A 13229-nucleotide genomic window follows, 5' to 3' on the forward strand; every position below is an offset into this window, starting at 1 on the left:
TTTAATAAAGAATTGGCAATTTACCCTTTGAGGAAGGGGCCACATCAAGTTGCTGTTACTATACATAACTTGCTGGCTGGCTGTTGCTATGTATGTGCATGTTGAGCAGGTCAGTTTCTGCTGGCCATGGCGACATGCCGGTTGACAAGCAGCAGCGTAGCATGAATTACAAAGTGATCGATCAATTCAACTTTAAATTTGGCTTGTAGTCCTACAATAGAAAACAGTAGCCCTTAAGTCTAGGCTTATTAGAGACAGATCTTCGTATTGACGAGACAGATAAAGCAAATATGGACTGCTCTGTATTTGGATGGTGGAAATCATCACCTCTGTGCTTTTCATACAAGCACTTTTATCAGACTTTGATTCATTGGCTGGTATAAAAAGCAACTAGGGAATGATAATTTCCACACTTATCCTCATAAGTAGTAAATATTTGTAATTTTTATACCACCATACTGACAACAAATTTCCAGACTTATTAAAAAAATTTTTTTTGAAGAGCTCCCATAGCAAAGTACTATCAAAAAGACACAATTCTATTTACACTTCCACATGTATAAATCATAGATTTCAGATGAAATACTTTTTTGTAATCAAATTTATTAAATTGCATATCTATCACAATGAATCCAACATTTTTATATTAATATTTCTTTAAATCATACAGTTTAAAAGTGAATAAAAAGCACAGGAGATGTCTACTGTATTTTGTTTAAGAAGATGTAGCATATTTATTGCCAAATAATTTCGGGTCTCTTCACGTAAATTTACACTAAAATATGAAAACAATGACAGTAATTGGGACCTATGAGCCCATATTCTCAATTCATGTTTCATTTAAACTCTGGCCAAAAGTTGTGGTTTTGACGAAAGCAAATTGACAATCAGACCAGAGAAGTGAGCATATGTGTACCTTTGGATAGCGACTTGTGTTACAAATAAAAATACATGTTCAATTTATAAGCTCAATTTACACTTAAAGTGATTGTTTAACATTGGTTTGACTTTTAAAAAATCTGAGCTAGAAGGTCACACTTGTCACCTGTGTCTAGGATATGTTACAAAAATGAAGCCCAGAAAAAATTGCGTTCGAAAATAATTATTTAGTGCTTCAAAAATTGAAATATAAAGTGACCGGAAACACCATCTTAATTTCATCCCATACACTTATGTGTACTATTTAGGCGTCTACAAGACGCCTATTTACAAAATCGGGCTTTCCCTTGTAGTTTTAGCTTTTCATTCTCAATAATGGTTGTTTTTAGGGTTTATTAGTTCTAATACATGCACTGATACACAAGTTTCATCTTGGTTTGAGAATTTTTTAAATCGGCTGCTCACAAAGTTAAACAATACCTTTAAACCATCCATAACTGCCTTTCAAGAATACTTGGTTTCTTCACAATTCAAAAATGGGGAAATAAAACAGTTAACCTAAGAAATGTACAATGTTAACAGAACTTGGACATTTTTGGCTTTCCACAATTTTAGCAGTTAGACTATGGCCTGAACTATAAAATGAACTTTAACATATGGGACATCAAACATGGAGTACACACAATGTCAAGTAACATCCGTATTACTAGCCTATAAACAGTTGTGAGAGATTGAAAAACTTAAAATTGGTACAAAAAAAATAGGGATGGCACTGATATGATAGCTACTAAAAATAAGCTTTGCAAAGAACACAGAATTTATGAAAATTGTGATCATTAAATAAATATATACTTTGTTCTAGTGTAAAATGCTATTGTATCGTAACACATTACAATTGGGATTATTCACTAATAAGTTAGAAAGATATGGGTTATACATATTTGTTAATGACTTGCATTTGCATAAATTGATAGCATGCGTCAATGGCATTCCTAACATCTCTGATTTAACAAATTTATAGATGAGTGTGCATATATATATAGGGCAATTCCACAGGTTGGGACAAATCTGTAACGTGAGTAACCGACACATTCCAAAGATTTGCCAGGAGCATAATAGAATTTCCCAAGTTTTGTTTTTATACAAAGGATAGTCAGACTGTGTACTTTGTTGTGATACGGAGATGTTTAGTTCCTATCAATAATAATGGAGTTACAGCTCCAAGTATGAGTTAAGGTGTCTCCAAATGTAACGTGAGTAACCGTGGAATAGCCCTATATATATATCATGAGATTTTTCACTTTTTATTTCTGTGTGTGTTTATCTGCATAATTCTCAATATATTTGGAAATAATGAGCTTAAACACAACAGTCACTTTGTGAAAATACCTCGCACTGGAACTTTTTTTTCACAAAATGATGGAAATCAGCCACTTTACAATCAATTTCAATGGGCATGGAACTTACCTGTAATTACCGTAGATGTGTTTAATATTCATCATTGCGCATATACAACGCCAAATGGCTAAAGTTAGGGGATTTCATATCATATAATAGTTCTTAGCAGTGCAGGTAAAGTGCATGCAAAAACTTTTTTGTTTAATCTCTTTGCAAATTAATTTTCTTTACATTTAATAAACAGATCTTATTCTACACATGAGATGAAAATAAAACACACCGAGACAATAATTTGGGGTATTTGAGTGAATTTATAATGCATAATTCTCACCAGGTATAATTGTGATTTAAAATTCTTGCTTTCAATACAAGACAAGGAACTTGCAAGCTAATCTGAGAGAGAACATTTTGTGGTGTGGTTGTGTTCATACATTTTGTATGGCAAGATACTTGTGCAAAATAAAAGTCACATATTGGATTATTTTTCATGAGAGTACAGTTATTGTCCCTGTCCATCAAATTTAAATACATGTCTTTGACTAGGTGCAAAGCAAGAATAGCAAGAAATCTACATTTTTTTTATAGTGAACTGCCAATGTTTTTGTTCAGTAAAAAGCATATTTAAAGTGCCTGGCTACAGCTTTGCTAAAAGTTAAATAATAATTGGAGTATCATCTAACATTCATATTTTGAAAATATTAAATCTCTTCTGCCCCCCCCCCCCAATTAGTTGATAAAAAAAACACCTTTATTTACTTATGAGCTCTCTCAGTAAAGTAATATTTCAATTTGTCTTTTCAACAGGCTTTTCAAACACTTTTCTTACAAATGTATGTGATTGCATAAATAAAAAACAAAGATTGTATCCTAAAATTTTCAGCCAGTTTAATAATGGACAAAAGGTTTTATACCAAAGAGGAACAAGAAGGATTCATGTCAGCTTGCAGCACATAAGAATGTATCTCACATCAGACTTCTATACTTTCAAATAATGACCTCTGTGACCTTTGACCTGTCCCCAAATCTAACCAGACACTTCATATTCATACATTTTCATAAACCTTTTTTTTTGGCTTTACTTGTTTTTCTGTTTTTTACTATTTCATGATATTAAAAATGCTAATTGTCAGAACCTGCCATAAAATCATAAATATTTCACTTTTATTATAAAGACTTTCTCTTGAAATTCTTATTAATTACATGTACTCTACAGTGAAGGGTTGATAACGTGAAACACACTCAAGTTTTTGTAGTGGCTGTTGAGTCTTTTTTCCCCCATGTATTGGGGCTTAGCGAAAATTGTTAAATTTTGGGATCTCTAGTGCTCTGTCTGTGTCCCCCCCCTTCAAAAAAGAACCACTTGGACACTTTACAAATGTGTAAATTACTTTACAAATGTGTAAATTACTTTACAAATTCAGTAACTGGTTTTCAGAAAATTTTCAGATAATTTCCTGAAAATGAATCAGCCCATTTCATAATTGAGAAGTGTTTCTTACCTCAAAACAGGAAAAAATGTGAATATATATACACGTATTTTTCAAATTTTGATCAGGCACCCTAAAATTATTATTTTCATATAGATCTGTCAAATACATCCAATAAAACACATTTTTAAAACTTCATATCATGCACACCATACAGATGCAGGACAAACACATTCATACATTGTAGTAATGAACTGGAACAGTACATTTAGGGGATCAAAACTTAAAGCGCGAGGGTAGGTTTTAATGAAAAAGCTCTAAAACATAAAAACTTCAGATTAAATCTGAAGAAAAAAATCCATCTAAAGTACATTCATCTTTTGATGTACGTATCCTGGCCCCATGGTTGTATAATTTCCGACATAAGGCTTGAGTCAACACACGCACTTCTTACTGCTATCCGATGTATCGCATATACATGTGAAAATGGATGTTCAGTACCGTCCTTTTCACCACTGACACAGCTGCCTGCAAATCGTCAATGGTTCAAAAACATCAACTGGCTGATAGAAAAAAAACACACCTCAAAGGCATATGCAGTCATGTTATCACAAAGTTGTAGTACCATGATGATGTCATAATGCTAGAAGATATTTCTGTCCAATGTCACACCCTGTGTGTGTCTGAGCAGTACAAATTTACTTTTTCAGAAAGCTTTGCTTCGCTGAGGCAGGACCGATTCCTTGACAAAGTTGAAGCCGGCTAGCAGACCATTCCTCTTTGTCTTTCTGTTGAAGTAGCTTGAAACGACATCATCCTTTTTCTCTGAAAGAAGATGAAAATAATAACGTTATACGGACGGGAGCGTTGAGGAAAGGGTTCAAGGGGAAATATCAATTTCAATATATACATACACTATAACCAAATGTAATTATGCTAAATCTACCATTCTTAAAAGTCAAGTCCACACCAGAAAAATATTGATTTGAACAAAAAGAGAAAAAATCAAACTAGAATAACGCTGAAAATTTCATCAAAATCGAATGTAAAATAAGAAAAGTAACGACATTTTAAAGTTTCGCTTATTTTTCACAAAACAGTGATATGCACGACTCAGTGACATGCAAATGAGACAGTCGATGATGTCCCTCACTATTTCTTTTGTTTTTTATTGTCTGAATTATACAATATTTCACCTTAAACAAATTTGACAATAAGGACCAACTCGACTGAACCATATATAGTATTAAACAAGCATAATTCTACAAATTCAGGGAGGAATTAATTGTTGTTTCACTTGATACGGAGAAAATTATAATATTTCATGTCATATATAATAAAATACAAAAGAAATAGTGAGCGGATGACGTCATCAGTCTCCTCAGTTGCATACCGACCAGGATGTGCACATAACTGTTTTGTGAAATTAAGTGAAACTTTAAAATGTCATAACGTTCTTATTTTACATCTGATTTTGATGAAATGTTCAGTGTTATGCTTGTTGGATTTTTCTCTTTTTATTCAAATCACCTTTTTTCGCGTGAACTTGTCCTTTAAAAAGATGCAACACAATTTTGTAATATGGGTCCATAATACAAAAGCCAAGCAATTGATTGTGAAGTTGATATATACACTTGATAGTTGATGGTACATAATGATCAATGTAATCAAGTTTAAAAATCAGCTGTAGGATCAAGCGATAAGCTTCGTGTTACAGGACTCTGGTTTTATTACCTAATTCTGGTCTTTGCATTGTAGGTAGTACATTATCTCCTGCTGACAGAGATACAAAGAATGCAAAGGGAACCAACCACAGACACAGTGTAAAATAAGCCAAAACCTAAATGAGAGCGAGAGAGAGAAAAAAATCAGCAAATTAAAATAACACTTTAATGATTAATTCAAACGCTTGGATCAGGTCACACCTGCTATGACCCAGGTTCAGCTGCAAATTTGTCAGGTATTTCTGAAAATAAACAAGTGGGACGCCTCTGGCAGTATCGCCTGCATCACAGGATTTAATATAGCAGCAGTGCTGACTTTGAAGACAACTTAAAAGATAATTATTCACAAAAAACTCATTCATATGATAATCAAATACTAAGATCATCGATCCTAATACTGCAGTCACATTTCCCCTACAGTGACCGTACGGTGAGTCGAAAACAGCCATTATATTCATTTTTATTCAAACAACGTACACGTATTTGTAGCTAATACAAAAAATATATTAAAACGGCTGTTTTCGACTCGCCATACGGCCGCCGTAAAGGATATGTGATCTCATGAACTTAGATCTTGATTATATGACCTGAAACTCATGCAAAATGATCAGTGATACTTCATTTCCCTTGTGTCCAGCTTCATGCAATAGATCCATTTACTTTCAAAGTTCTGATAACATCTAGAAAACTTTAACCTTGTTTAAGATTTGAATTTTAACAACACTGACGATGCCGCAAGCTTAGGTACCTATATTCTCGCTCTGCTATGCAGGTGAGATAAAATGACTTCAATAACACAAAAGCAATAAACTGTATTAACAAGATTACCATTATTCTGGGCATACTTACCTCAGAAAAGGGGTGCCATACATCTGAAAAATAGCTGAATGCAAAGTAATGGTTCACAACTACCAGAACTGAAAAGAGAGAAGAGAAAATAGAAAATGTGATAAGGGGTATGTACAAGTGATACTTTTGGGACCACAGAAGTCTGTTTGACTTACACAATATTCGACTTGAAAATGTAAATAACATGTGTTTGCATTTCAGGTCTTAAAACAGGCCTTGACTTAAGAGATTATTCAACTTAAGAAAGGCCAACTTAAGCAGAGTCCATCGTACAAGCAGAATACTTATTACCAGTACTATTTTCATTTATTGCTACCCATAGTTATGTCCCAGATTTGAAAACCATGGAACATAAACCAGGTTTTAGAGTACAGGCCTATGACATAACATTTCAACTGCTTCTAACTTGAGCTGACATAATGTCAAATTCCCTTCTTAAACCTACAAATTGCTGAACCTTGGCCACTTTTATTCCAGAAATGAATGGTACAATTTTACACTTACCACAGCTAATGAGAAATGTGGGTGATGTAAGCTCGATGAAAGGAAAATTCTTCAGCATAAGAGAGTACATGAAGACTGAGAAAAGTCCAACAAGCGTGAGCGAGTATGGTAGATCTTCAAACAATATCAAACCAATATATATCGCTGCTGTACCCTGTTGCCAAAGGTCAAATGAGAAAAGGAGACGGGGTTATAACTGAATAATTTTACTTCTAAAACTCGAATAGCATTTTGGAAGTAGAAGGAAAGCTTTTAACTATGTTTTGTACAGTCCTATTTACTACACCCTTATTCTACCATATATTCATTATGAAACAATTGTCTGGGGATGTGCAATGCAAACACAACTTAATAGAATATTACTTCTCCAGAAAAAAAGCTCTAAGAATAATTTTTCAAACACACTTTAGATCACACACTGATCTTATTTTTTAAAAATAACATTCTCAAAGTAAGTGACATATATCTTTTCAAACTTAGTCAATTTATGTTCAAATCAAGCAAGGGCGATCTCCCTGCTACAATATGTTCCGTAAATATGCATCCATACACTGCTACTCAACAAGGCAACAACAATATCATCACCTTCCTTTAACAAGATCTTTATTTTCAAAGAATTCACTTGTCTTCTCCGGGCCTGCCTACTGGAACTATCTGCCTCAAGATTTGAGAGAATCCCCTAATGTAAATATTTTTAAATACAAACTGAAAAACTTAATTTTGCAATACTCTTTGCAAAACTAATATTAGCTGAATAAATAATCATATTTGGCTTTTGTGTATATGTGTACTATACGCGTTCATATTATATAGATATACATGCACATTATTATTTATTTTTATCTATTTACTTATAAGTTCATGAATTTTTAAAAGTTGTAGTAAAACTTTTTTTAAGGATTTCATTTTCATGAGATGTTATGATGTAGCATACACAATATTCTTCAATTTACTCTGATAATACAACAAACCGATTATAAACAATTTTTTGTCAAAATGATTTACTAAATATTATTTGCTATATAATTGATTATTGACCAAGGACAAAGGGTACTTACAGGAGAACACTACAAATTTCTGATAATTACACAATCTATTCACCACGTTGCCAATTAAAAAAAATACGTCTTTGTAATTTAAGTTTTCAAACAGCCATAATTTTATATTCTTCCTTGTCTGATTTGTTTCAAATTTTCAACATTGTTTTATTTAGTTTTCTCATTTTATGAATAAATTTAATCTCCCAAACTCTAGTACCAGCGAGCAAAAGAGTGACCCCCCTTCCATCCCTCCCACATACACATACATTTAAAGCAGGGGACATGTACTCACTATGTGAAGCCACTTGATGCACTTTGCAGCCATGACTGTATATTCTTCAACTAGTTCTGCCATGTAATACAGACCAGCAGCTAAGGAAAAATTTAAAGATACATAAATTGTGAATTCTATTGAACAAAAAAAAAAACGAACATCAAGGGTCTGATTTTCACTGATATGTTGTAAGATCCATGTACATGCAAACTTGGATAAAGTACTTTCATTTCTCAATTTGTTTTGAAAATCACTCGATAATGATATAACCTTGTTCTGTGTGGGGAAATAAGGTAAACTGGCAATGTTTAGCTTATTTTTGCTTGTTCTTGGGGACAAATGACAACTGTCTTGAAAGTTTACTTTTCACCAATAGAGGGCCGACACAAAAATATATTTTTCAGCAATCTGATGAATACAAAAATGATCCCTAGGTTACTAATGAAAAATATATGGAACTAAGTATTTTGGGTTTAAGGTACATGTATTTCAATATATTTTCAAAATGTGAATATATACTGCACAGATCTACATAATAGATTCCCCACAAGCAGGGTGGTTGCAGTGAACATGTGATGAAAATAAAATTCTTAAGAATATAATCAGCTTTACCAGTTTCTTGAAATAATAAGTGATGTAAAATGTAATTTTTTAAGGAAAGAGTACCATATAACCCCCCCCCCCGCCAAAAATAACAAAAGATTGTTGAAACTTATGGTTTTTATTTTTATTTTTTACTGTTGCTCACCTAATAGTTGGGACTCAAACTCACCTCGTTTTATATGCAGTTAAGACTTCTTCCCGCTATGCTAGTGAGAAGCGCCAATACCAGAAGGGGTATTTTAACAATTATCAGCCGATAGTTCGACTAGTCTAGACTCAGACCCTATACTGACTAAATAATCTGGGATCTATGGACAACTACATGTACATGCACTAAATCCTGCTCCAAATTTGATGGAATAAAGCCAGATTTTGGTGAGTGTTTCCACTATCCCATCATACATGTATATTTTCTATATCAGGGCTAGATATATTATTCTGAACCTTCTCCATGTTGTTATTTTCAATTTTAGTGGGGGGGGGGGGGATGCATATGGAATTCTTGCGAATTTGGATTCCAAAGATCTGATCTCGGGTTCCATCGATCTATTGCAGCTTGAGCATACGATTGCGCAGCCGATCATGATTCGTGATTCAAGCTAGCATAGAAACAAGACGATGATTAACGATCGATGGAACCTAAGACTTTATTTATATTTATATTTTACATCACAAAGGGCTAATCCAAGAAACTGGTAAGCTGATTATATTCTTGAGTTGTTTTCATTCACATACTCTGTTTTGTCTGTCAAAAAGGTAATCATTTCTCCATAGTCCTATGTAGTTTAGCGTCGTGCGAAGCACGAGCATGCACTAAAAATCTATAGCCAGCATCCGTTTGTGTAGAAGGCCAAGGAGGACCCCCAAAATTCAGAAAATAGTCAATAACTCATCCAAAACAGCGGATAACTTCACTCATCCGCTATGACTGATTAACCTAGTCCGAATGATTCATAGTTCTGCGAAAAGAGCGGGGCAGGGTATTACTAACTTACTTCAAGGATACTGCCCAACACCCGTAAATTTGTTATAGTACATGTATATCAGAGATCAAACAAGCAGGGGTTTAAATTTGTTTTGTCTTATCTTTCTGTTAATACCCACAATCATTATTTATATTGATTATTATGGCATATGAACATCAAGATTGACTTGACCTGAATTTTGCTAGGACCAGCAGGTGCAATACACCGGATAAACACCCTTATGGCCTACTCTTTGACGAATTGGTTTTAACATGCATAGGCTGTGACTCTCCAATACACAGGACCAACATTTGTGTCCTTTGCGATGGACGAGTTTTTTCCAACTGCATTCACACCTGCACTGAATACAGTGGCGAGGCATGCTTACACACAATGCAATAATAATTATACTTGCTTATATAGTGCTTAATACTTACTTTGTCAGAAGTCTCTAAGCGCTCTACAGTATATGCAGCATAATTACCCTGGCTTTAGCAGTGCAGCTGTTACGCGCGCTGCGTTTAAAATAAAAATTCTTGCGAGGTACCCATTTACCTCACCTGGGTTGAGTGCAGCACATTGTGGATCAATTTCTTGCTGAAGGAAATTACGCCATGGTTGGGATTCGAACCCACGACCCTCTGATTCAGAGTCCTGAGACTAATCCATTGGGCCACAACGCTCCACAATAGGCCCCTAGCATCAGATTTTTTAATATTATAGATGCCTGTTGAGAGCGTGCATAAAATAATTAAAAATTAAGAATAATTTTAGATATATTACAATTAGTGAATTTGCTGATTACAATTGCACAACTGCACTAGCATGTAAAGATTTTAAAGCCCTGGCTTGGGCCCCATGTTTTGAATTAATTTGAAATATATAGTCACGTATTGTATTACTGGACACTTATGATTCCGAACGCGCATATTACTGTGTACTAAAACAATTTCGTATCATTAGACTTCCGCAGTTCAATTTCACAGAGCAATAGGCTACATAGACCAAGACAAGGCGAAAAATCCCAATTTTACCTTACTCATCTCTAAACAGAAAATAAAGTATCAAATCAAATAACAGATTTGCATGATTTGCACAATCAATATATTTTCTGACAGAAATATGGGCCTGATTTGCCAAATTTTAATCTCCTCCGCTCCTCCTTCTGATGTTGAGGTGTGGTGTATTGTGGGTGATCGTCGACGGCTAGTTCTCGACTAGGTATTAGTATGCGCGAGGTTTACCTAGTTTAGATTTTCTACTATTCTAGAACTAGCGGTCAACGATCCAGAGCGCATCAATAAAACTTTGAGCATCACGATACGAATGAGCATAATAATATTAATATTGGAAAGTGCCATGGAACATGCAGAGAAACGCAGACTTTGCTGTGAAAACAAAAAATAAAATAAAAAATCTCGTTAGCAAACAAAGTCATTCCAACATCTGCTCAGATTCAATATAAAAAAGCAAACAAAAACTTAGAATTTATTCATATGAAGAAAAAATCACATCAATTCTTTCTCACATCATGATTGAATTATAATCAAGAAGAATATCTTCACCTGCGCACGTCCGGAATCATTGTTGTAGGACCCTAACTTTTCACGCACGAAAATAATTCTATTATTGTTTTTGGTGGAGGGGCATGAGGGGTATGCAGTCCTAGTATGCAGCAAGTGCGATGCAAAGAAAACGACTGGTAAATAGAATTATAACATAATCATGATTTTCATAATATTTGGAATAGTAAGTGCGAATTTTTCTTTATTGTATTTTCTCTAGTTGTCATTTCAAAGCACTGTGAAATAAAGCCCGGTGTCCGGCAGTATGCCGGTTGCCAACGCGAGTCATTGACTGACCGGGCCGGTCAGGCTTTGGCGTCCCAAACTCCCCCGCCGAAACGGCGGAGCTCCCTTATTCGGTCCTGTTGAATGATTGTGAGATGACAATTCAAAGCAGTGAGAGTGATCGGACTTTAACGAAATAACGAAGCAAAACTTTACCTAATGCAAGTGTAGCGAGGCATACTTGAATTGCAGTTGCTAGCCAAGAAAGCAGAAAGAAGAACCACATTTTTAATTCGTTAGTAGTTTGTTAAAATGAAGTTTTTTCTCAGCGAAATTGAAAAAGACAAATCCAATTTCGTCTACGTCGTCTTTGCTGACAAACTGTGGTGTCTTCAAGTCGAAGATTTAAAAAAAAAGCCATGTGAAAGGATAGGGTGATAAACGATGATCATCGAAAATATCGGGATGAACAACTTGAGATGATAGAGACCAACGGAGACAGGCCGAGGAAGCGGGGGGGGGGGGGGGGGGGGGGGGGGCTTCAGCCCCCAACTTTTTTCCAAAACCGTGTATAAAAATGTAAAAATGACCATATGATTGTGATTTTTTGCATGGTCAGCCCCCCTACTTTTGGCTCAGCCCTCCACTTAAAAAAACGTTCCGCGGCCCCTGGGAGAGACATTATGTACATGCAATTAGAGATACAAATTTATGTTCTAGTCTCCGAAATCAAACTCTGCTTTATGCGCCATGCAAAAAAACACTTATATTAAAGGATAAGTCCACCCCCACAAAAAAACTTGATTTGAATACATGGGCTGTGGAAAAGAGGTGGGGAGGGGCTTCAGCCCCCACTCTTCTACAAAACCCCAACTTTAAAATGACCATCTGATTGTGGTTGTTTGCATGGTACATGCACTTTAGCCCACCCCCTCCCTATTCGAAACTGTTCTGCGGCCCTTGGAATAAAGCGAGAAAAATAAAACAAACAAGCACGACCGTACCAGAAAATTTTTGTCAAAAATGGTAATAAGAATTATAATATATTTCAAGGTTTTGCTTAATTTCACAAAGCAATTTATATGAACATCCTGGAAGGTAGGTAAATGAGGGGACCAATATCACCCACCACTCACTATATAGTTCTTTTATATTTTTACATATGAAAAATGATATATTTTAATTTTCTCCTCAGTGTAAAACAAAGTTATTTATTTATTTATCCTTGAGTTTGGAGAATTAAACGTATCTTTGAAGATTGATACTCAAATAATGAAAATTAAAGTGCTTAAAATGTCTATATATAGTTATCATGACGGAATATTAAAAAAAATTAAGCTCGCTCTTCGCACTAGCATTAATTGGTGAGATATCATCTTCATGAGTCACTGCAAAATTCCTACGGTCCCTAATTCATTTGTAAATTTTGTGATTTATTTTAATTTGCTATAATAAAAACAGAAAAAAAACATTCCTACGGTCCCTTTTGGGGTAAGTACAAATTTAGCTCGCGACTTGCCTGATTTTGTGAAACATGCTTTAACAAGTCCGTCTTCGCTCCAACCTTGCCCTATTACCATGACATAATAATTCTTCATAAGTCTATTTCTCGCCTAATAGAATAAAAATGGTTTATCAAACATACGGCCAAGGCCAAATTGCAGATATTCATATAGACATAGTAAACATTAATAAACAACGAAATCACATGCATGAGAACACAATTGTCTGAAATAATAGCATCATAAGGTAACATCATCATCATCATTACTGTAA

At 34.7% G+C, this 13229-nt stretch overlaps 1 protein-coding gene across 1 annotated transcript; it reads right to left on the minus strand.

The window, feature by feature from the left end:
• Window positions 1-2298: 2298 nt before the first annotated feature.
• Window positions 2299-11848, minus strand: LOC121425182 (protein TEX261-like). Its single transcript, XM_041621187.1, has 6 exons — window positions 11670-11848; window positions 8114-8193; window positions 6782-6935; window positions 6278-6345; window positions 5439-5544; window positions 2299-4529 (listed from the first exon to the last, which is right to left on the minus strand). The coding sequence occupies exons 1-6, from the start codon at window positions 11737-11739 to the stop codon at window positions 4411-4413; spliced, it is 597 nt and encodes a 198-aa protein (XP_041477121.1). The 5' UTR covers window positions 11740-11848; the 3' UTR covers window positions 2299-4410.
• Window positions 11849-13229: the final 1381 nt, after the last annotated feature.

This window comes from Lytechinus variegatus, chromosome 12, assembly GCF_018143015.1.
Source record: "Lytechinus variegatus isolate NC3 chromosome 12, Lvar_3.0, whole genome shotgun sequence".
NCBI classification, from domain to species: domain Eukaryota; kingdom Metazoa; phylum Echinodermata; class Echinoidea; order Temnopleuroida; family Toxopneustidae; genus Lytechinus; species Lytechinus variegatus.

Excerpts from the sequence above, each read along its gene's own strand:
- LOC121425182 (XM_041621187.1), bottom strand. The coding sequence starts at position 11,739 with ATGTGGTTCTTCTTTCTGCTTTCTTGGCTAGCAACTGCAATTCAAGTA. Across the intron at positions 6,346-6,781 it reads CACATTTCTCATTAGCTGTG|TTCTGGTAGTTGTGAACCAT; the intron begins GTAAGTGTAAAA and ends CTCTCTTTTCAG. Across the intron at positions 5,545-6,277 it reads TATGGCACCCCTTTTCTGAG|GTTTTGGCTTATTTTACACT; the intron begins GTAAGTATGCCC and ends GCTCTCATTTAG.